Raw genomic sequence first — 22,370 nt, forward strand, 5'->3', positions numbered from 1 at the left:
CTTTCTCTTGCTGAGTCCATAAAAACTTAACTCCTACATGGTGGTTAGTAGTCATTCAGGTCAGTAAGTTTTTACATAAAATGTTAAGAGTAACAATGACTAGTGGCTCAACCACTTACTACCTAATGAAGAAAAAGCAGATTTATGTGAGACTAATGTAATTCTAGACAGAACAATATTATGAAATCCTTGCTGAGGGCTACTGCACACGTACACGAGCCTGAGGTCTGAGAGAACTCTTTAATGAATGTAAGTATTGGCAGAAAAATTATTAATGGGAACTCAGTAGTGATCTCCTCTTTAAATTTTGTAGTTCAGTGGAGATTTCACAAGGTCTCTTCCAGCTAACGGGTAGACTGATCATGTTGTGGCATCTAAAAAGCTGCACGGACTTTAATATAATATTGACCATGTTTTTTTGCTACTCCACCTTAAAATGACTACTTTCCTTTTGTTTTTATTATCTTCCCTATCTACACTGTCAGTCTTTTTGCACAGTGTTGCTCTCTTTTAAGCATTTATTGCTTTATGCCACCTCTACATTTACATTATGAAAGAATTTCAAACAAGTATTTTAAAAAAATTTACCAAATCCTGTTTTGAATGAAATTCACTGTCCCCAAGGTAAGAGATCCTACTTCTACCAGTAATAACACCAAAAAGAGCTACATTTCTTTAAGCTACTTCCATCAAAGCCTCTACAAAGAGCTAAAAAGTACTGGTTTTATTAGTTTAGATTTTGATATAGAAGTCAGTAACAGTGTTTCCTTATCTCCACTGGGCTTTGACATGAAACAGCTCCTGAATAAAAGGATTTTGTGTAGCTGAGACACTTCTGGATATTTGCCACCCATGAGGAATTTTTAATGTCAAAACTGCTCTTTGTAGAATATTCAGGCATCTTCAAGGTCACGTGGTTTTTAAATTCAGACTATCCATCACAAGGACATAAGTGATGTGATATTTTCCTCAATTTCTATAGTAAAATGAATAATATAATAATTAATTTTTATCATTACAATTATTTTCTTAATTAAAAGTGGTGTGTGCTCTTAAAACTTTTTCACTGTTTGAATTCACTTAATTCTTGTATAATGTAAGAGTTACAACCCTCTTATAATACTTATTATAAACTTATAATTATTTTCAGAATGTAGATTAGCATAGTGAAAATTTGTGTACAGGGTGTAATGGATATATGTAAGGACATGTCAAATGTTGTAGATATATAAGAATCACAATGTGAAAATTTAGAGTTTCATTGAAGTTTGTTAATCACTGATATGCAGAAAATTTAGTATTGCAGCATAATGCATCTATTATAAGACTGCAAGCAGAAAAACTAATTCAAAGGTAAAATGCAGAATGAGGGAAAAAAGAACTCACATTAAAATTTATAACTAGAAAACATTTCTCTATTGGCAAATTTTCTTTAATTAAGATTCCCTGGTTGCATCATTCTCTTCGCTATTATTTGTGCAAGAGTAAGGTACAGTACATTTTCGAGATCAAATTCAAGTCCAGCTCAAAATATTTAACTTGGACATTATTCTTCCCATAACTTTGATCAAAACTGGAAAAAATGACACTTCCAAATGCCAGTCCTGAAAAGGTAGAAAATCTGATTACAAAAAATGGGATATGTCTCTGATCTCACTGAGAAAAAATATGCTCTTCCTGTGGATGACCAAGATCCCTATCAAAGTGAAGTTGACCGTAAGTGCTTACAAGATTATGATGAATTTATTTAGTATTAGTGACAATATCTCCATATTAAAAAAAAAAAAAAAAAGCTGCTTGCAAAGTTTTCTGCAATGTCCATGATTTTCACCATGAGCCAAACATTCAAACTTAGATCTCCACAATGCAGAAGCAAAGAATGGGACCTGGAGGCCCCCTCAGAGTGTGTATGCCCCCATAGCTGCTGACTCTCTGCCCACCCTCTGAGCTCAGCAGAAGCTTGGTAGACCTGTCAATGTGGCTTTGGGCCCAAGCTGAAATATCCTGCCTGTCAGTAGGTTCAGTGTCGCGCTTGCTGCGACAGTTCAGCTTCCAGCCAGGACAGAGTGTGGGCAGAATGAGCTCATGTCTGCCCAGAGAACTGACAGAGCAAGCTTTCATCTGCTTGAAAAACACAAGCAGAAATTCTTAGAGTGACCCCTATTTAATCTAGAATGTACGTAGTTAAAGTCTCTGAAATCTGTTACCAGCTTCCCAGCCAACAAATGCCAGTGGTTCTTCCCTGTCCTTTTATCATTAACAGCTCCACTGGCAAGGTTTCTAAGGCCTGATCCTGAGAACACTTTCTGCACTGATTCAGTGCATTTTCAGCAAATACCAGCAACGTAATGTGGTATTTTTTTGTGAGTTTGTTTCTTTCATGAGTGAAAAAGTGTACCTGTGGTGCCTGAAGAGAATCTGGCAAAGGAATCATCCCAGATTTTTCAGTAGTCATTTATTGCACCAATCTTTAAGAGTTTCTTGTTCTCTTGAATTTGAGTTTTGGGATTTTTTTTTTTCCTACTTGATTTAGCTGTCTCTATCTCTAAGGTAATGGTAATAAAAAGTGATATTATTCATTATGTCTGCAGCAGCAAAGCAGCAGATGAGTTAGACCACAAAGCAGAGGTATACACCATGTCTAAAGAGCTGCTAATTTACATAAGCCTTCAAACAGATAACAACTTTGAATGTCAGAGCACAAACTTATTGTGATATCCAATACAGTGGAGTTTTTTATTGTTAGGATGGTTTGCAAAGATCTGCAAGAAGGAGGTTCTCAATAACAATGAAAGCCTATTAGAAAAAGAAAGAAAACTGCCTGGTACCATAGAGAGTCTGGTCTCCAGTCTTCTGTTTCATCAGATCCTAGAGGCTGAAGTGTTTTCAATTTTAATTCAGTGCTGGAACAGCTCAACACACTTGACCCAAGTGCATGCGAACTGTTCATATGTTGTTTTCTTTTATATAGAATAATTCAGTTGCACTGCAGTAAAACCCCTTGGACCTACCTCAATGCCATTTGAACCAAAGGAGTCATTATTGTGTCACAGCTCTCATTAGGTCATGACCTGGGTTTTTAGGGGGAAAAAGGCATGCAAAACATGCTGATCTGTGTTAGCCTGGTCAGTGTGGCACCAGGAAAGGACTTGGATCATAAATGGGTGACAGTCAGTTAACCTTTCGCTCATAGATGACCATTTGTTGGCTACAAACGACGCCAAGGGAGTTGAAATATGTTTTAATAGCCTGTTTATATTTTTCTACCAAGGTCTTAGTGCCACATTACTCATTTTGGCATTTTTTTAAACTTAATTTTGCACTAAGAATGCCAAGGAAACATTAAAGCCAATATTTATTTTTCAAATAGCTATAAACATTTCACAGAAGCTCTCTTTGCATCAGTCACTTATAAAATTTGTTACCTTTTCCTAGATACTTATAATGAAAGCCTAACCTTAGTATGATAATGGAGATAAAAGCCAGAGGGTAAGTGTAGCATGTTGAACAATACAGACACTAATGAGTGAAGGGATCAAGCCAGACCTACTGCACACTATTCAGACTGAAGGTGGGACATTCTTGTGTATATAAGCGCCTTTATTTTACATCCTGTTTCCAATTTAATAAATCTTAAATCAAAAAATGAATAATGTTAGTGTGAATGATACTATATGAATGAGACAAGCCTTGGCTTTCTCATCCCCACCTTTTTTCTTCTTCTCCTTGCCCTCTTCCTTTTTTTTTTTTTTTTTTTTTTTTTTTTTTTAACAGATTTAGGCCCTCATTCTGCAATGTACACAAGTAATTTTTTTTTTCTTTTATGCACACAGGAAGTATTTTTGAGGCAGAACCACCAGAGCTCTCTCTGCAAGTCAAGTCACTCTTGTTTCATTATGATTGCACACTCTTTAAGATGACATAAAACCATAAAAAAATTTTAAAATATAAGGGTCACAAAAAGATCATGACAATTATGTTGTCATTAATATTACCTTATATAATTTCCATATTTGGAAATTATTGTTTTTCCTGTTGTGTCCACAAAATAGTTCTTCAATATCTCTTGCGGTTTACTGATGTTATGAGTCTGAGTACATAGCCACTGGGTAAAGCCCTTTAATTTGATTAGAGGAAATTCATAAACTGTGAACTGGCTTATCCATCAGGACTGATCAAGTTCAAACACAGGTAAGAGAAAAAAAATTCTGATGAACATTTTGCTTTGAAAATAATATCCCCCAAAACATACTTGCATTTTCCTCTGGGATTCATGCAGTGGGAAGCACACATATCTTGACATGAATCACAGCATAAATCTCAAAAATCTCATGCAAACCCCAAAATATTTCTTTTAATGTGTTATTCATTAGGTTATTTCCTTACATTGTAGTTTGTTGGCAGCTACAAACTCATTCCATTCCATCCATATTAAAACAATGCTGTAGTAAGATTTGATAGGGTTATTTGGTCATTAACAACTGGAAAAAATTCTGAAACAGAATCTGCAAATGCCCAAAGATGCACAATCATAAAGGAAGAATGCACTGCTAGCACAGAAGAAAGAATAAATAATCAAATCAAATTTATGAAAAATTAATTGCAGACTACTTCCACCTTTATTAATAATGATTAATTCCCTTATATCCAAGCTCTTCACAAGGGGAAAAAAAAAAAAAAAAAAAAAAAAAAAAAAAAAAAAAACCAAAAAAAAAAACACACACACCCAAAAAAAAAACCCCCCAAAAAAAAAAAAAAAAAAAAAAAAAAAACAAACCCCCAAATGATTTCTAAAGCATGTCCTGACAAAGGCAACGGAGCTGAGGAAGTGCCTTCAGCACAAGTCTCATGGAGAGTAGCTGAGGGAGCTGGGGGTGCTCAGTCTGGAGAAAAGGAGGCTCAGGTGGGGACCTTATCACTCTCAACAACTCTCTGAGAACAGGCTGTGGCCAGGTGGGGGTCAGCCTCTTCAAGGTAAGAAGTGACAAGAGGAAACGTCCTCAAGCTGCATGAGGGGACTTTTAGATTGGATATTAAGAATTTTTTTTTTTCTCAGAAGGAATTGCCAACCATTAGAAGAGGCTGCCCAGGGAGGTGATTGAGTCAGCATCCCTGGAGGTATTATAACCTGTGGAGATGTGTTGCTTAACAACATGGTTTAGTGTGTTCTTGGCAGTGCTGGATTAATGACTGAACTCAATGATCCTAAGTTCCGTTTCCAACATAAATTTTTCTATCATATTTGAAAGATACCTTTCACAGTTTCAATTAACTGTTGTGCTAGTAAAGAGATGAGGAAAAAAATGTTACTCAGCCTAGATATTTTGTCAAATTCAGTATTTAAATATTTTCTTAATGGTGATTACATGTTGCATCTTATTCCACATCCAATTTGATTTTAAAAGAGTAGGTTCGGTAGTCATATTTCTGTCCAGAATTCTGTTAGCTAGCATGTCTCTCATTGCTGTTTTAGCCAAGAGCTTGGATTCTATACACAACTTCAAGAAATATAAGCCTGTCTTGAAGGGGGCATGATTCTTAAGCAGAATGACAGCATCCTACTTTCACTGCATAGAAGAGTAAATATGCCCCTTAAGTGAATCACAGCAGCTGACTCATTACAGAAGATACTCTGATATGAGATACCTCTGACATTTTTGGAACAGTTTTTTTCAGGAAACATTTCCTCATTTTGGTTTATGCAAAATATTTGGAATCCAAAGACATAGTCTATGTGCCTGCCAGTCCTTAGGTGTGCTCTTATTTTTCTGCTCCTCCCTTACCTGATTCTTACCACTTGCTCTCATAGAAAACCCAATATTTTTTTGCACTAGATGCAGGTCTTGATCTGTTTCTCCTGCAGGGCAGGGGTGCTTAAGGCTCAGTTTTCTCACTGCCTGGTTTGTGGCCTATTATCATAACCATGGAACTTCAGGGAAACAATCTAATATTAAGGAGGGGCCAATATCAATTAAACTAACACTTCAATTTCTTCCCTGAAATGTACTCTGAATCCTTAGGACAGTGGCTTGTTGTGGGTTCTGCAACAAGTCTCTGCTCAGCAGAGACTGCAGTTCTCTGCTGAGCTGTATAAACATTTAATAGAACCTCTGCAATAATGAAAAGGATGAGGATCCAGTATCCAGGTTAAAAAAAAAAAAAAAAAAAATTCTATCCAGAAAGTTACTTTCTTTTTTTTTTTTTTTTTTTTTTTTTAATAAAATAAAAGAAATACAAAACCTATGGAACTTCAAGAGCTAGGCATGTATATATGAACATATTCTTTTGTATCTCTGTAAATAGAAATGACACATTTAAATGTCATCTTCATAGACTTTTTCTTCTAATTGCATAGCAAAGTTTTAATTAACATTAAGTTAATTAATTAACATTTAATTAACTGATCAGTAAAGATGGATTTAGGGTGGATTTAATGTTCTTAGACCACAAGTGTAGATAATTTCAGGCATAATTCCAGCAGACTCTTTACAAAAAAAAAAGAAGAAAAAAAAAAAAGGTAACCAAAAACCCCACAAGAAACCCAAATCAAAGCCCTAGCACCCCTCCCACCAACCTACACTGACTGTATACTTCTTAGACAAATTAATTTCCAAACATCAACTTATCTCAGAAAGATTAATATAATTTTTTAACATGTCTATCTATGATATTAGTAACTTTTGTAGTTACTTATGATTAATGACTTTCAATTAAGTGAGCTGTGTGATAAATATTTTACTGTGGCCTGTAAATGATAATTCTCAATGACACTGCATGGTAAGAAGAACCCAGTATCTCTACAGTAGCTATCAGGGTAAAAGTAAGCATAGACAGCATGCTGATACATTAAGTTTTCCTCTTCCATTTTATCTAAAACAGTTAATTAGGATAATGTATAACCTATGTGGATGACAGTGTTTAATTAATGTCACCCTCAGTACAACTAAAGCATAGATTTATGAAATCCACTATTACAATACATCTGCATGGATTTCAACAAACTATATTTATGAGACTTTTGGAACTTCCAAGCATATTTTGGAAGAAGTATTAAGTTTAAATTTTATTGTAGTTGTGTGGGTCTCTTTTACTGGATTTTCAAATATGATTAATCAATTTAAAGATAAATCAAATTTCTAATAAATGTTCACTGAACTTTTCCACTAACTTCAATGTCTGTAAAACAGATCCTTAAATAAAGATATACAAACACCACAAGCTTCAGCAATTCGGTAAAGATAAGCATCAGAAGGCCTGGTTACTTAAATAAACCTTAAAAACTTTTAAAATATTACTTTCTCTGTAGAGTTCCTGTATTTCCGTGCTGAAAAAATCCCTTAAGAATCAGTTTTGGTGTTTCTGCTGTTGGCTTCAGCCAAACCCAGAAAGTATGTTTGAGTAAGGAGAAATATATTTTTGTATTTTAGGTTACATTTTGAATTAAGCAAATTTCTCTAACCTTGGATTTGTCCATGTGCTGGGAAAAAAGTTCCGATAACTTTTAATTTTGTATTTTATTTTTTAAGAAGTTCATCAATCTTCAATGATATTAAAAAAAATCATTATAATTTAGTACAGTTCGATGTTTACATGTCCATTTAAAACATCAATCATCTCTAGTTATTTCAAGCTTGAAACTAATTCAGCCCCTACATTTTATAAATTAACGTTATGTTTTATAAAGCCATGAATCAGGAAAAAAGTGGTCATTTCTGCAGCAATCGGAAATCTTAGTATTTATATAGCTGGTGAGAGAGTGAAACCTTTTTCTGTAGCAAGAATTTAACTTCTATTTAATAAAAAATGTAATAAATCTAATAACCAAAAAGTTTCATTTCAGATTTCCATGAGAAAAAACATTGCTGGGTGATTTTGTTTTAATAACTATTGTGTTGAAAAATAGTTTTAACAGAAAATGGTAGTAGCAGATTAATGTATCTCTTCTGTGCTGTGTTTGGTGAGAGATTAGAGTAGAGGGAATTATTTCTGTTCAACACATCATTGTGAGAGTAGCCGTAAATATGTTTCTGTTTCTGTTAGCAGTAAAACCCAGTGTTACTGTATGTTTCCTCTCCATCACCACCATGCTACTGACATCATCTGCAAACCTAGCAGCTCACACAGCCTCAGTGACTTTCTGTGGCTTCTGTAGCATGTATTTCAAGTAACAGAAGCATATGTTTGCCTGCTCACTGTCCAGAATAAACATATTTTTAAACACTTGTTGTAAACCATGGCAAAGCACCATTTGTTTGCACACAGCAGTGTGACAGGCTGTGGGCTGTATGTTAGGAAAAAATTCTCTGATGATAGATCCTGATATGTTTTAATTATCCCTACCCTGTGTATTTTTTATTCAATAAGTACAGTGCTTTACTCAATTATTAATCAAACTTAATATAGAAAAAGGAAATTTGTTGCATTATATGTAAAAACTCACAATCAGTACAGCATCCAGGCTTACTAGACTGTATTTTGCTGTAATGTGTAGATGTGTTTTTTATTCACAGCTGGGTTGTTTGCTTGTTCATAGTCCAGAATAAATGTATTTTTCTCCTTTGACCTGTCAGGTCTGAAGCTCAAACACAAGCTAAAATTACCGTGGACTCTTAGAGAGAAAACAAGTTTTTCTGTAAACAGTGTGCAATTCCAGGGAAGGATCCCTCTACTGTAAAGGATTTGTTGTGCCTTAGATAGATTGTACTGAAATAATTCCAAAGGAAAACTGATCATATTCATTTATAGTTGTATTTTATAGTAACATTTTATCTTTAAAATTGGCACAGAAATGTTCTTACTCTGGATATATTGAATTAATATTTTGTTGGCTGGCACATTTCACTTGTCTAAACAGGAGAATGGGCAAGGAGATGCAGTAATGTCAGATAATAATTACAGTAGTGAGTCATTACTACAGAGCAACCAAGGAGAAATACAGAGGTTATTTCGTCTTACACTTTTCTAAAAGAAATATAGAAGGAAATTGTTTTCATGTCCAGGCAGCAAGAATATTGAGAGCCAAGTTAAAAATCTGTTCAAGTTGTCACTTACTGCATTATTCAGGTTTTCAACATTTTGCAGAGACATCATGCCTCCTGTTTGCAGTTACAACTCTATTAGGAATATAACAAAGTTAAATTTAAAAAATCCATGAATTTACCACGTATACTGTTTTGCAAGTTAGTACTGAAGATAGGAGTGGGGAAAATTTAGTGTTCTTATTGTTGATATTTTGGTTTTCTGCAGCCAGACACCAACTGTGATATTCCTTTCTGGTTGTCTTTGGTATTTTTACATCAGTTATTCATTCAAAGACAGGCAGTGATCCAGGTGGTGAATTGTTCTTGCAACTCAATTAAATGAGTTAGCAAGAGTTCAAAATTTTGAGAGTAGTGGTGACTCAGTTTTTGTCATCTTCCACCCTGTCTTCTTTCTTCAATTTCTCCAAAGTATTTTCCTTTCTTTTAGGATAGCTTTTTGTTTACTTCTAATAATTATTTACCTCATCTGGTGTTACATTCTTGCTAACTAGTTAATCTTGATTCATGATTTAAAAAATCGTGAGTCTATTTGATTTTGTTTGTTTTTAAAAAGAGAGTATGTGCTGCCCTAATGAAATCTAAATATTTCCTCCTCTCCTTTTCAAAGAAAAAAATAAAGGCTACGTTTAAGAAAAAGCTTTATATCCTAAAAGAGAAAAAGGATCCAAATGGGTGCCCAGGCAATCTATCTGTAATCTGGACAAGGGCACTGACTATGCCTTTTACTCTACAGTCCATCAGAGTTCAAACTTACAGGGATCTCCCTGGTCACCACAGATGGCTCATGATCTATCTCCTGTGAGGAGATCATCTTTCCACTGATTTAAAAACGAGCAGACACAAGGGATATTTCCCTTTAGTGGGAGTACAAAAGGATGGAAAAGTTAGGGTATATAGGTAAAACACTAGGGTTAGGATTCACAGATTGTTACCACATTATATTTAGTTCCATGTTTAGCTGGTTTTTGGCAGACATTTTAGTTTCAACCTCAGCAACAGCAGTATTCCTCTAGAGTGATTATTTAGATTTTTTTTCTCCTGTTCATAACATGTTTTCTATCATTGAATATTTGTAATATGTATTTTTTACAGAGGTGGTTTTGTTATTTAGGAACAACTGTTACTATTGGGAAACTTGGCGAGATTTTGCAATATGTTCAGTAAAAGGTGCATTGGCAAGAATTCTAAGAAACTAACAATATCTAATGTCGACATTATGTCTTATTAATTGATAACAAAGGGGGTTTGATTCCCAAATAATTGATCAAAGCATTTTTGAGGGAAAACAACCTCAAAACCTGAAGTCAAGATGAAGTTGCTCTCTGGTTTGGTTTTCTTTTTTTTTTCTTACTTAGTATTATTATAATTAATGCCTAAGAGTATCCTAAGTGTAATCTTATACTGGGTCCACCGAAGTGATTGCAGTCCAGTGCGCTTTGGTTCACAAAAGGGACTTAATCACCTAAATTCCATTATGAATGGGATTATTTGACTAACACTGCATTTCATGAAACTACCAACTTCAGCATCTTTACAAGTGTGTTTCCTTTCAGAAACTGAAGGTGTCTAAAATTTAGATGCAGCTGTTAACCAGATGGAAGATGCAAGTTAAATCCTTCTTCAGCCTCAAACATTTCTAAACTAGAGGGCAAAGTAATGTCAGTCAGGGGTTCTAAAAAGAAAGATGTCTTTCACATTCCTAACATGCAGGACATACCTAAGTGGTGACCAGTAGAGGGACTGAGATGTAGGTGCCCTCTGTTGCTGTCAAAGTTAGGAAGAACTAAAATGGAAACTCTGGGTACAGGATTCTGATCCCCACACAACTAATATTTTTCCATGACCATTTCCATCAAAATTAACAACCCTTCCTTTGAGAAGGGATCAGAATCTGATATTCCCTCCTGCCATGTGGAATGAGCAGACTGGAGAAAAGACATTTTAGGCTGCAGAGACAAACAGAAGGCATGGAGGCATCCCTTTAATGTATTTCCCAAAGGCAAGCGGCAGTGTATTCGTTTCCATTCATCATGCTGAATCATTTAAATCCTACTTCATTACTCCTGGTTCTCTCTATTTAGTTGTTAAGGATATTCGGCCAATACTCATGTTTATGAATTCCAGTCATGGAGATCTCTGCTCAGATTTTTAGTACTATGGCAAAGATGAAATTTGCTCTTACCCCAGGATACTCAAGAGATGCACACCGAGGTAGCTGAAATGGTTCTCTACATCGCTTAATGATGGCTGTTTATATTTGCAGTAAGCTATCATCTTGTTTGTTTACAAAGTAACTATTACTCACCAACAAAGCCAGATATGACTTCTTAGCTGTTTCATTGAGACTGCTATAAATGAAGGAGTGACCTCAAGCAACTCTAACAGAAAAACAATAGAGAAAAACTAGCTCATATTTAATTCTGGGAGTTCTAGTGAACTCTCACTAACTGTAGTAAAAATAAATAAATACAAAATCTAAAATTAGATGCTTGATATGTAAAATGCTGCATCAGAAACTATTTCCTACACCTTTAGTGATATTTAGCACACAACTTTCCCACATGGATTTATTATGACTGCATTTATTTTTTAGAATTCTGTATATCTCATTCTGTGTGTTGCAATTTTCACAGCTGTATATTGCAGAACTATATAATTTTAATTTTTTTTGTTATTTATGTAGAATTATCCCAAGTTTATCTGTTAAGCTTTTTTAATGTGGTATGAAGACAGTTAAGCTGTATATATTTGAAAGAATTTTAGGTCATCTAATCGCTGCAAAAGCAAAAATTTCTGATGTAAATTTAAAATGTCATTTCAGGCTGCCCTGTTTTTGTTTATGTAATGTTTTTAGATCTACTCTTTGCACACAATACACCTTACTTTTGTTTCAAGCTACTGCAGATAGTCAAGTTGTGTCACACAATAAGAATGTTGAAAAGTAAAACATTCTCAAGAGTTCTCCCTCACCATCTGAGAAGTGAGATCCCAAGCTGCCATTGCTCTAATATCACCTGAAAAAAATGCAGGATGTTTCTAACACCCATGCTAGATAAGACATAACAGTAGGAATATTTTTCAAAATATGTTGTTTCTTCTTTAGTATATCAACTATGAAAGTTGCTAGTTTTTAAATGAGTGCTGCTCTGCTCCTCATAGTGAATTTAGAATTTCATTAAAAAATCATCAGAAGTCCTCAAAATTTAATATACAAATGCAGTATTCTCTTACTCCTATTTACTCATTATTTAATTGCTGTTGCTCATTTGTTGTTTTTTCAGTTTCATTGTATGCAGATAAAGTAGATTTGTTCTTGCTTTTATGACCACGAATTTACTTTTCCTGCCTAAGCAGTGCTTCCACTTCTTTCCTTGATCAGAAGTTCCTGGCTGTGAGGAAGTGGAAAGACTGGAGATGTACTCCTAAAAATGTTCTTTGACTTTTAATCAGTAATAAGTTGCTTTTTATTGTTAACTTTATTTCCTTTTCCCCCATGAGCAACCAAGAAGAATTATACCCTGAATTGCCATTTTTTTTTTTTTTTTCTAAGGGAGGGAAATTGTGTCCTAGCAGTTATTTGAAGTTTGTTTCAAAGGTTTAATCCTACCAATATGAATCAGAAAATACTGAATAACTAATTAAGTCCAAGTAGTAAGATGTCTATTGCTCCTGGGAGCTAACAAGCTCATCAGTTGGCCCACTGCTGTGCGGACTTGCTGTCTCAAGCCAGACTAGTTTGGACCTGTATGGCTTGAACTGGAGCCCCTGATTGATTCAGGACCAATTCTGGGTTTTCATTGAGATCTGATTCTGTTGTAAAGCAGTGCCAACTTTGCAGTGTCGTTTTTCCCTAAATGGGCAATGCCAATTCAGGGAGAAAAGCCCAAAGAAACAGAATTAGTGTTTCACCCTGTGGTTCATCTGCACATGGCTGCAGTATGATAAGTACACTTGAGTTCAGAGCCAAGTTAAGCTTTATTCTTTTAAAGTCACTGGGGACATACTAGACAAATTGTGTTGAGGAATAGTCAAACATAACTGGCAAGATCTACATCTGTGATGAGTGGAATGTTTGTAAAATATCAGGGAAAGTAAAGAGCTTGTAAATAATCCTAATGCCCTCACCCTTTGGGGAAAACATTGAATACCAAGTAATATTTCTTTCTTTCTTTTTTTTTTTTTTTTCTTAGATTGTATTTTTTTTTTTTTTAATTGGACTAAATGGGTTTTATAGTGTTGATTGCTAATAAAAAGGTCTGGCTAACCTTGTCTTTCTTATTTAAGTAAACAACATTTTCTTTTTATGCTGACATTATGAGACTTCTCTGAGCTTTGGTGTGGCTGATGTAATGTGGATGTACAGCCATTTAAACTCAAATCTTAGATATCATGTGAAAAACTAATTTTTCAATCAACACAACCTCAGGGAAGTTTATTTTGTTCTGCAAAATATTAGGCACAGCCCGAAAAACAAGGCAAAAGTCCAATGAATGAAGATGGGATCAATTCCAGCCCTTCATTTGTATGAAACAAAGAAATGGACATGTGCAAAGACAGATCTTAGATTAATCTTGTCTAAAACAAACATCCTTTGATAGATTAACGTGGTCATTACAGGATAATTTCCACCATGATTGGGCAATAGCATAATGTAATGACCTTCCTAAATTCCTGTTCCTAGGTTGTTTCTTGTTAAATTACAAAGGATTTTCACAGTCTTTTACTGAGGATTACACTTGGCCTTATCTACTTTTGTTCTACCAGAAGCTATTTGACTATGCATGATATTTATTTTTAATCCAATAAGTTTTGTATGTTTATATGTGTGCAGTTGTCTATCTATATATACAAAATTTGCTCGAATGTTTGAGTCCAAAGGTTTTTAATCATCAGCCTCAGCCATGCAACTTTCAAAATTAAAATCAAATTAAGGAAAGCAGTGTAGCTACTTTAAAAGGATAAACGTGACAATTCCTTTTTAATTTTTTTTTTTTTATTTTAAAATATTCATGCTTAGCATCTACTGTATTCATTTTTAGAGTTAACAAAGGACACATAGGAAGATATTCACTGAAAATTAGGTGAAGTTCACATCAGTCTACAAGTATGAAACTATGTAGGTTGCTAAGTTCTGGTTCTATGCCTTCACATTTTGAGTAACTTAATTGGATAGCCTGACAAAGCTTTTCCATAGTGAGTTTTTGGGACAAGTGTAATCTAATTGGCTTTGTTTGGACCTGATACCCACCCCCAGATGCATGCAAAACAAACAAACAAACAACAAAAAAAACCCCCACCAAAACTAAACCAACAGCCTTGATTAACAAACAAGCCAATCAACAACTTGATTAAGGAAAGCTGTCATATGGCGCCCTTGCTCTCATAAGCAAAATTCAGCTCCAGAGTTCTCTTGGGACAGACTGTCCTCATCTCAGAAGAAATGCCAATGGCTTAACTACTGCTACTACTGTAGGCTCGAAAGGTTAGGGATGTTCTCTACTCCTGCGGTTAATACCGTGAACACTGCAGCAAAGTATGTCTTCCACCTAAACAAATGGATGAATGACTCTCAGGTAAAGTAATTTACTCTTTTATTCATACAAAATAACTAGATAAAAATACAACAACAGAGAGGCAGTGACAGTCAGTGGTTCCCATCTATTCTCCTTGTTCACTCTGTCTGAAGGAGAAGTTGGGAAAACTTTTTCTAGGATAGCTCTCCCAGGTAAATCACAGAGAGAGGCAGCCATGTCTCCTGCTTATGTCCTGCCTCTGTTCTTCTAACTCCTTGATATTGAAAACCTATATTTGCCCCTCTTCAATAACCCTAGAAGACAGAACAGATGTCTCTCACTTCAGTGGAGAAGTCTATCCCACTATTTACAAAATCATATTTTTGGTTAGCCCTGTGACTGATTTGTTCCTAACCTGTAGATTCAGTGAGACAGGGGTGGGATGTGTCTTTCCCTCTTATTTGCTCCAGTGGCTAGGGCTTGCTCTTGAGTGTAAGGATTGTGGCTTCAAACTTCTCCACTGACACTGAGATCCTGTCTTTTCCTTCTTGCATATGAAGCTATTATGACAAAGGATACCTTCTTCTTCCTGCAGTCCTCTCCTCTCCTCTCCTCTCCTCTCCTCTCCTCTCCTCTCCTCTCCTCTCCTCTCCTCTCCTCTCCTCTCCTCTCCTCTCCTCTCCTCTCCTCTCCTCTCCTCTCCTCTCCTCTCCTCTCCTCTCCTCTCCTCTCCTCTCCTCTCCTCTCCTCTCCTCTCCTCTCCTCTCCTCTCCTCTCCTCTCCTCTCCTCTCCTCTCCTCTCCTCTCCTCTCCTCTCCTCTCCTGTACTCAGTGTGATCCCAGGTCAGATGTACTCAGTGTTTCCTTGGTGGAACAGAGGAACTCCATTCCACATTCCTGCAGGTGGTACATTTGGCTGCTGGAGCTGAGCTCCAGCTCCTAGCTCATGGTTGTGGTTTCAACTAGTTAAAAGACTCCTTTGAAAAAGAGATGCTTTGCATTGCAAATTAGGAAGACTTTTAGGCCTGTACTCTAAGTTATTCTCTATTCATCACTCAGCTTTGGCAGAACTGGGTTGTTGGCTTGTGCTGTAAGTGGTGGAATTAAAAATCCTAAGGCTGCTAAAAATCCTCTTCCAAGCCCAGGCATTAATAACATGACTCCTGTTAACTGAGGTTGCTGTTTCTGTGCCACAGTAAAGAAACAGTAACGAAACCAGCTACTCAAGTACTCAGTTATTCTGTCAATGTATTCCAGATATCTGGACAGCTCTTCTCACTCCTCCTCTCTCACTCCCTCTACTTTGTTGTATTTTCAGTTCCAATTCCTTCAGCTCAATTCTGTTCTGGAGAAAGGACTATGTGCTACTACAGATACAATGAAAAACCTTAAATGTCCCCTTTTCACACCTGAAACAACAGAGAGATTGAGCCAAAGCACAAGAGATTAATGAATTTTCTGTGTGCACTTCATACAATGCCAACCTGATGTGGATAAAATCTGAATCTCTTATCTTTCTTTTCTATTTTGGTGACCCTGATTGTTTTCTCTTGTTGTTTCAGGCTTCATTTAAAAGGTCACAGTGGAACTGCTGGAAAACAGAGTAGCCTGATCTTGCATGGTGCTGAATTCAGTACAAAAGATGCTGACAATGACAACTGTATGTGTAAATGTGCTCTCATGTTGACTGGAGGTGAGTAAAACTGACTCTGAAAATATGGTAAGTTAATAGGAATCTACTGTGTTTTCCTAAAGCAATCATGGATGAAGTTGTATCATGGATGTACAAGTCCTGAGTGAAAACTTTTATTATTATTACTGCTACTTTTTTCTGTACATATTCTTTCATAGTGCCAATACCTCTAGATTTCTATCAGCAGAGAAAGGATTATTCAGAGATGCACTGAAGCTGTTGCAACAATATCAAAGAGGAAAGCATAAGTTAGTGTAATCGTTTAGGCAAGAAAGGCAAAATAACAAAGAAAATTATAAAAGTTTAAAAAGGTGGGAAGAAGTTTGTGAGAAGCTGGACAATTAACCTGCAAAAGAAGAGAGAAATGGCCAGGTATTAGATATTAGATGATGAAGTTTAGAAACAATCAAAGTCTAGTCTTGTAATACATTATCTATTTCACTTAGGGATGTGGTTGTGTTATTAAGATATTTATAATGGTTAAGCTTTCTCTGTATAAAGACACTAAATGACTGATTCACTCACCTGTGAAAGACTAGACCAGTAACCACGTTTTCAAATCTGGAGGGTTTAAGCTGATATTTTTGTGAGCTGAGTCAAACTACAGAAGGAAATAAGGGTTGAGGTGGGGAGGAGCACAGACAGGTTACACTGGGACAGTTTTAAGTCCCAAGTGAATCTGACTGCCAGCAAGGATAGTGTATACGATTGGTATTTGTTCCCTGCAGAGCAGAGAATGAATATCTAAGATTATCTCTCCATTACGACTCCTAATGCTCCTAAGAGAGAGAATTTTCTCTGGCAACTGATACTTATTCCTAGTCCCTATATGGGCAAGCTCATTTTTTATCTCTAGAATACCACATAATAGCAGAGAGCTTAAATTGGGATTCTTTGGTTTGCTGACTATGACCAAGAAAGGCCCTTTCTTATCTTCACATCTGATCTTGTTTGGAGACTCTCTCAGTGATTTCTAACTTTCCTGGGGAAAAAAAAACCCCAAACCTATAGCATGTAAAATTGTCAGTATTTTGGATCAGACTGTTAAACCTGTATTATTTGTGGTTACTGGCACTCTGATTGAATTCAGCTAATTTCACATCCAGGCACATATGAGCCTCTGAAGCAATCATCTGCTAACTGAAGATGGTTTTCCATCACTGAAAATTTATATCAGATGCACAACCCAACTGCTCATTCTTTTTTGCCAGTTGGAAGTGACCCATTTGGGAACGTAAGGAGCCAAATTTTCAAGCTCCCCTAACTTCCTCTAGGGATATCATATTAAATGTTATCATGGGAAACTTCTTCCAGTGGACAGGTGATCAGACACTACTTTTTCATTTCTATAAAAAATAGAAGCTTACCAGATAGATCTGGAGAGAGATAGTGGATAAGAAGTCAGTTGTTTATTTTAATTAAAGCTGTTGACCTTTCCCTTTAGAGAACATGCTGTGTTAAAGTAATGTTTCTTACAGGGCAGGCCAGAGTCTAGTGAGAAGCTCCTGGGTGTGAATTGTGTTTGTGCTAAATGCAGACTCATTCATGTGTCTGAGCTGCCTGGAAACACCTCTACTCCCAGGCAGCTAGTTCTGGGAGCTGAGGGCTTTGTTTATTTTCCTGCTCTGAGTTCTATGACAGGTCAACACCCTGCTAAGGTCAGTCTGCTCTTGAACAACCATTCCGCAAGGTTCACATATATTGCTGCAGCATTCCTGTAAATCAACAGCATAACCACAGATTGGAATTTACTGGTACCAAATGAATTTAATAGGGTGGAAGGGGGAGAATTCCCAAAGGCTGAGGAAGTCACAAGTTTAGCAAATCACCACACAGTAAAAGGAGGTGCAATTAGCCTTTGGAGATAGATGAGTCTACTTTTGGACTAGACTCTGAGGACTGCTTCTTTGGAGACAGGTTGTACAGCACTGTAACTTGTAGCTCCTCAAGAAAGTCTTTAATCTTGCTAGAGCTCTCCTCAAACATTCTACTATGCTTTTCTCCTTGAAGCAGCTTTCTCATTCCTTGAGAAAGATCAGAATTGAATTAAATACCAAAACATCTTTTTGGGGAGTATATTTTAGTTTTGTACAAGACAAAGACTAATTTAGAAAAGTAGCAAGGATAATAGGTTTTGGAAAAACACTTTTTTTTTTTTTTTCTTTTTCTTTTCTTTTCCCAAAAAGATATTAGACTGTTAGTATTGGCAACATCACAGAGAGCTCTTCAATGATGAATGGTATGAAATCTGCAGGCAATCTAGCAGTTCTAGCTATCTTGACAGTTTGGGTGAGTCTGTTATCTCTATGAGGTGAACTGAATATATTTATGTCAAAAATAAAGGCTGAGATAAGCCAAATCTCAAGACTGTGATATGGTTATAATCAAGGTTGAAAATAAAAGTGTAAGGAAAACACACATTTCTCTCTGTGATCTTTCTAGTTGTCAGTTTTATTTGGTCTATAGCATACCTATTATTCTCTCTCTGCCTATATCTCATCCCTCTTTCCTAGAATGAGAAAATATATACCGGAGAATAATACAGAAGCACCAACAATGCATTGTGTGTGTGTTTCTTGTCTTTTCAAGAGCCATGCTGTGCTACTTGGCTCTATCTTTACACGGATTTTAGGGAATGCCTTCAAAATTATGTGTATGAGCTGGATTCTTAACCCCTCTAAACTGTCATCCTATTTAAACGTTTTAGCTGCTTTTTTGTGACTTGGAAAATTTAAACTAAACATGCTTGTTTTACTTTAAAGGGAGACAAATCACATTCACTCAAATAATTTATTAATTGTTTCAATATCTCAGGCCAGTAAACTAAAAACTAAAGGGTTATTTCAAGCCTTAGTCTGAGTACCCCAATGAGTTATGTATACAAGATTTTTTGCAAGAAACAGCACTGAAAATTCAACAAACTGTCACCAGAATGAGCCTATGAGTAAAAGTTTAAAATGCTTGGATTTCCAATACAGCCCTTAGCATTTAACATCTCTGGATCAGATTCCTGGGCCAAATTCCCATCTGTTCAGCCAGATACCACCTGCCAACTGAGCCCCAAATTGTTTGCGAAATTGTTTTCAATCACTGGAAAGTGACTTATGGTATCTTAGCTCACCAAGAAAGAGTTTTAAGGCAATTTTCTTTGTCTGGCATTGGCTGCAGCCTGAGGTGTTTACAAAGGCATTTACCTTGCTTCAAGTGAGAAGTGCTAAATTGCTAAATTTCTGATCCCTAAAATAATTTGACAAAGACAGGGTGACTTTCTCGATGTCTTGCCAGGTTTGAAGCAGCATAGATGACTGAAATAAATTGTTTGTTTGTTTTATTTTACTGGAAGCAGAGGTCCATCCAGCTGGAGTCTCCTGTCTCTGACCGCAGTCAATACAGGCATAAGAAAAATGCAATTAAATTATACCTCCCTTGAGTATTTTCTCGGTATCTTTTGAATCTCAGGGGCTTCCTGAGTCAGAAAAATATGTATTTATTAAACACATATTTACTGAGCCTCAATAGGTTTCTCATCTGTTAAGTCAGGGACTGCTCAATGACTCCAAAATCGTGCTGCATTCATTGCCTGTTGTTTCACTGCCTTTTTCTCCAAGTGGTGAATTTTATGAATCTCGGGCAAGAAGGGTATGGAGGTTTCATGCAATGACTTGGACAGAAGTTCTTGGCCAAAAATAGAAAACTCCTATCAGAAAAGCCACAGTTTTTCTTATATTCTCCTTGAAACAAAATATTTGAAAGAAATTGTGTGTGGCAGGACACTTAAGATTATCTGACCTGAACCCCCAGATAAACACCTAATTACATAAGAAAGCACCAGTTTTTAATTTTTATGCATATTCCTGCTCTCATAAAGAAATTGCACAGAAAGCAGCATTATTGAAGTACCACATATATTGTAAAATATTTTTATAAAAAATATAATCAAGTATTTAGAATATTATTTGGGTTTTTGCTTGAAATATTAAAAATATTTAATTAGACATATGACTATGCAGCATTTTAACAAAAACATCACTACATTGTTATGTTTATCAGGCTTAAATATGGGCAACTGTAATACAGTGTTAGGAGACCTTCAGGAAGTGACTAACTTTTGATGTATTAGAACATAGCCACCAGTCTGCAAGTTTAATGTTATTTTTACCTCATAAAAAATGTCCCTATGAAAGGGACTGAATTATCCAGTTGATATGAAAACTAATGCCTTTTCATCTTATATCCTGACAGCTAAAATCTAATTTAATCTTCAGATTGTCAAGCAGTAGTCTGGTCAATCCAATACTCTAAGGAATAAAAGAACATAAAAATTTCTTCCAGAGGTCATTTAGTTCCTTTCCAATACAGATTCTTCTCGATCTATTTGTCTTTCTATTCATCTTCAAGATTTCTATCGATGTTCATTCTCATGCTAAAATCTGTTGCTGTGTTTGTCTACACTTAATAAAAGAAAGCTCAGCATGTTGACTAACTAATTCTGTGATAATTTAAATGTATTTCATCCTGTCATATCCTCCATCACTGGAAAGAATAGACACCATTCCTTTCCATTTCTTTGAAAGGTTTTTAGTCAGAATTTGAAATTGTTGGCAATTTATCTTTCAAATTCTGACTAAACAATCCTAAGTCATTCCTGTTAAATACACTCTTTTGGACTCTGTCCCGTGGCTCCACTGATAGTTTGAGGTGTTATCCAAAACTTCATCCAAGAGAAATTACCAATGCAAAATCAAGCAGATCTTATGTATTACCATCTAACTTCTTTAAAGTACAGAATGTCAGAAACATTGAAATCTTTCCTACAATAAATTTCTATTTCTTTTGGACATTGAGGACTATTTCAATATTTTTTGGATTTTCTTATTGGCTTTGTTGCCAAATGCACTAAATTTTATGGACAAACACAGAGGGCTAGAAATAAATATTGGATTTCCATAGGATCCATTTGTTCCATAAATTCATACAAACATACCATTTAGACATACTTTGGATCTTATTGAATGGCCTGCACTGATCTTGCTGCATTTGGAGACATCCAGTGTGCTCAGGAGGGAAGACAGAGGCATTTGAGGAAAGTGTCTGCCCTTTTTGCAGTGTTTAAATACCTATTATTTTAGAATGTCAAAGTCAAATAAGGAGCTCCCATCAAACCTAAGTGATCATTACTGCTCCCATTGCACACCAGTAATTACAGTGCACTCACGAATTGATGAGTATCAGGTCACTGTAAAAGAATTTTACATGCATACTTGCTTAATTGCAATTTATACGAGCAAAAAAAGTAAATCTGTTAGCTTGGGCATGCAAAAGACCTTTTTTAACATTGCTTATTAGAAGAAGATCCTATCATGCAAAAATTATACTTGTCACTTTAGAAAACCACTATAAAAGATGCTCGTGGCGTTTTTTTTCTTTTAATTATTGCTACACATTTGAGCAACGCCTCTTTATTAGGTATTTTTTGTAAGAATTTGTGGAAAATATTTCAATATACATTCATATTCTGTCAAAGATGGTATATATATCAGGGATAGGTAGCTTAAACATTAAAAAAATATATTTATTAATGAAACAAGCTAACAGACATGAAATTTAAAAACTTCCCATTGGTTATAGCAACATAAATTGAAGACCAAAGCACAACCATACACGATATGCAAACTTACTTTAACTGTTCCAGAACAGCCATCTACATTGAGGATTCATTTCTATTTGTATAGCTGAACTTTCAAACAATTTATCTATACATTATTTAATTTAGGTTCTGTTTGGAAAATAAATTTTATGACCTAGGGATTTTTATTACAAACAGAGATGGTAGCTCTGCTTGTACTATACAAAATATTAGAGGTAGGCTAACCTAAAAAAAATTGAATCACAGAATCACAGAATGTCTAGGTTGGAAGAGACCTTCAAGATCATCAAGTCCAACTCATGCCCTAACACCTCAACTAGACCATGGCATTGAGTGCCACATCCAGTCTTTTTTTAAACACATCCAGGGATGGTGACTCCACCACCTCCCCAGGCAGACTCTTCCAGTACTTTATCACTCTTTCAGTGAAAAACTTTTTCCTAATATTCAACCTATATTTCCCTTGACACAGCCTG

General features: G+C 35.7%; 1 protein-coding gene across 1 annotated transcript in view; it reads left to right on the forward strand.

Moving 5' to 3' along the window:
* The window catches only part of ANGPT1 (angiopoietin 1), a 156,660-nt gene that overhangs the window by 128,555 nt on the left and 5,735 nt on the right, over window positions 1-22,370 (forward strand). Inside the window, exon 8 of the mRNA XM_040065768.2 lies at window positions 16,117-16,247. Coding sequence (XP_039921702.1) covers window positions 16,117-16,247 — 131 coding nt within the window. The remainder of the gene's footprint in view (window positions 1-16,116; window positions 16,248-22,370) is intronic.

The sequence above is a fragment of the Hirundo rustica genome, chromosome 1 (assembly GCF_015227805.2).
Source record: "Hirundo rustica isolate bHirRus1 chromosome 1, bHirRus1.pri.v3, whole genome shotgun sequence".
Taxonomy (NCBI): Eukaryota; Metazoa; Chordata; class Aves; order Passeriformes; family Hirundinidae; genus Hirundo; species Hirundo rustica.